Source organism: Calidris pugnax, unplaced genomic scaffold (assembly GCF_001431845.1).
Source record: "Calidris pugnax isolate Ruff unplaced genomic scaffold, ASM143184v1 scaffold496, whole genome shotgun sequence".
Taxonomy (NCBI): Eukaryota; Metazoa; Chordata; class Aves; order Charadriiformes; family Scolopacidae; genus Calidris; species Calidris pugnax.
Genome location: NW_015091286.1, coordinates 134534 through 137385, shown reverse-complemented (window position 1 = coordinate 137385; position 2852 = coordinate 134534). Strand labels below are relative to the sequence as shown.

Below are 2852 nucleotides of genomic sequence, written 5' to 3'. Positions count from 1 at the left end.
CAGGAAGAGGCCTGAGCAACGTGGGAGGGACAGGATCTCCCTTCCCGGGGGCTGGGGGTCACGGCTTGGCCCTTTGGCTGAATGCAACACATCCAGGTTTCCTCAGATCTGTTCCACCTTTACACTCCCTTTGTCATCTCTGCCTCCAGTTTTCTGCTCTAAGCAGCCGCTGGGGAGGCTTAGTCAGTAATGGTCCTCAGTGGGACCCATTAACCCACCAGGAAACTTTGGACTTTGAGTTTGACTTGAACTTCATGAGAGGTTTCCTCAGTACATTAAGGCTTATTTGCAGTAAAAGGCAAGCAGTTAAATGCTTCTGAAAATCATCCGGTTATCAATTTCCATATGACGTCCTTCAGCTCCCTATTCCTCATGCTGTAGATGAGGGGGTTCACTGCTGGAGGCACCACTGCGTACAAAACAGCCATCAGCAGATCCAGGGATGGGGAGGAGATGGATGGAGGTTTCAGGTAGGCAAAGAAGCAAATGCTGATAAACAGGGAGACCACGGCCAGGTGAGGGAGGCAGGTGGAAAAAGCTTTGTGCCGTCCCTGCTCCAAGGGGATCCTCAGCACGGCCCTGAAGATCTGCACATAGGACACCACGATGAAAACAAAACAAATAAAAGAAAAAAAGACGGTAACTACAAGAAGACCCACTTCTCTGAGGTAGCGTGAGTCCGAGCAGGAGAGCTTGAGAATCTGGGGGATTTCACAGAAGAATTGGTCCAGGACATTGCCCTGGCAGAGGGGCAGTGAAAATGTATTGGCCGTGTGCAGGAGAGCGTGGAGAAACCCGCTGCCCCAGGCAGCTGCTGCCATGTGGACACAAGCTCTGCTGCCCAGGAGGGTCCCGTAGTGCAGGGGTTTGCAGATGGCAACGTAGCGGTCGTAGGCCATGATGGTGAGAAGACAATACTCTGCTGACATCAAGGCAACAAAGAAAAAGACTTGGGCAGCGCATCCCAAATATGAGATGGCCCTAGTGTCCCAGAAGGAATTGGCCATGGACTTGGGGACAGTGGTGGAGATGCAGCCCAGGTCAAGAACAGAGAGGTTGAGGAGGAAGAAGTACATGGGGGTGTGGAGGCGGTGGTCACAGGCGATGGCAGTGATGATGAGGCCGTTGCCCAGGAGGGCAGCCAGGTAGATGCCCAGGAAGAGCCAGAAGTGCAAGAGCTGCAGCTCCCGTGTGTCTGCAAATGGCAGGAGGAGGAACGCAGCGATGGAGCTGACATTGGACATTTGTTCACTCTGAGCATGGAGGACTACTGAAAGAGGAGAAGACATTGACTAGTTAGGGCAGACTTCTTTGACTCAATCCTATGCTATTTCCAAAAAAAAATCTCCTCAAAATTAATGATCTTTCTCTGAAGGAACTTCATGCATTTCAATTTTGTGACCTCAGTTTTGTGCTGCTGACTGAGAGGAATTGTCTTTGAAAGGGCAGAAATCCTCATCCCCCAGTCAAGATGAGCCAGCTGCACACAAACATGAAAAGCTGAGCAAATGGTGCTTCAGTACACGGTGACCTTGAGAAACTCTGGGATTCAGCCAATGGAAGTCACTTAAGTTCTTCAAGGAGAAGTGGCTAGTCCTGCATCAGTGGGTGGCAGGGAGGAAGGGGGAGAATAATTCCCTATGTCAGGACAGGCTGAGACCTGACCAGAGCAGTGACTCTGAGGAGAAGGCCTGGGCACTACGAGGGATGTCCTACAAGCCATCAGAGTATGGACACTACAAACAAGGCCAGCTGCATATGATGCTGCATGAGGAGGATGTGGGCCACCCAGACAGCCTGAGTTCTCATCCCCCTCAACTCAACACTGGTGTGCTCCCACACACATTGATGTGTCCCAGTGTGGTGCTCCCATTTTTGAGAAGTAGTGATGGACTGGAGAGTGTCCAGTGGAGGTCTGCCACAATGGCAGCCACGATGGCAGAGGGGAGTTGGCTACAGCCTGCAGAGAAGGAGGTGCAGGTGTGGGACACGGTAGGACAGCCTATGGTGGAACTGACAGAGGGATGAAAGGTCTGAAAAGCACCAACAGAGATGAGGTCTGTCTCCCCTTGGCTCTGGCTGCTGCCTCTGCCACTGATGCCTATGAGGAAGCACCTTATCCCTACAGCGCCAGGGTCTCATTGCCTCCCCTTCCCCACCCGAGAGCCTGGGAGGTATCGGACCATGGTCCTGCCCTTGACATTGCACATCCCCACATCACACAGCCCCAGGAAGAGGCCTGAGCAACGTGGGAGGGACAGGATCTCCCTTCCCGGGGGCTGGGGGTCACGGCTTGGCCCTTTGGCTGAATGCAACACATCCAGGTTTCCTCAGATCTGTTCCACCTTTACACTCCCTTTGTCATCTCTGCCTCCAGTTTTCTGCTCTAAGCAGCCGCTGGGGAGGCTTAGTCAGTAATGGTCCTCAGTGGGACCCATTAACCCACCAGGAAACTTTGGACTTTGAGTTTGACTTGAACTTCATGAGAGGTTTCCTCAGCTTCCTCTCAGTGTCTGAGGTTCATGGACTCCACCCCAAACCCACCAGAGGGGTCATTAAAATGCCTTGGGCTGTTGCTCTGCTGCTGGGCTGGGCTGGGCTCCTGGGATGGAGGTTGCTCCTGGCCATGGGGCAGTGCTGCAGAGAGACAGCTCTGCCCAGGAGCAGCTCCTCTGTCAAGTGCAGCAGGGCTGGGGGCACTGCCTGCAGGCACCAAGGGGAGAGGAGTGAGGCCAGGAGAGGTTAAAGGCAGTCTGGGGTGGGAGGATGGAGAGTGCTCAAAAGAAGAGAAATCTTTGCAGTCCTTGACACAGTAAGTCTCTGGATGGAGGGTAACAAAGCTGCAGTTCCTG

At 53.3% G+C, this 2852-nt stretch overlaps 1 protein-coding gene across 1 annotated transcript; it reads right to left on the bottom strand.

Annotated features, from left to right (window-relative positions):
* Positions 1–323: 323 nt before the first annotated feature.
* Positions 324–1244, bottom strand: LOC106899052 (olfactory receptor 14J1-like). The gene has a single exon (XM_014960710.1). The coding sequence runs from the start codon at positions 1242–1244 to the stop codon at positions 324–326; it is 921 nt and encodes a 306-aa protein (XP_014816196.1).
* Between the last annotated feature and the right edge of the window lie 1608 nt (positions 1245–2852).

Bases quoted from the DNA above. Each gene is read 5' to 3' on its own strand.
- LOC106899052 (XM_014960710.1), bottom strand. From the start codon at position 1,244: ATGTCCAATGTCAGCTCCATCGCTGCGTTCCTCCTCCTGCCATTTGCA.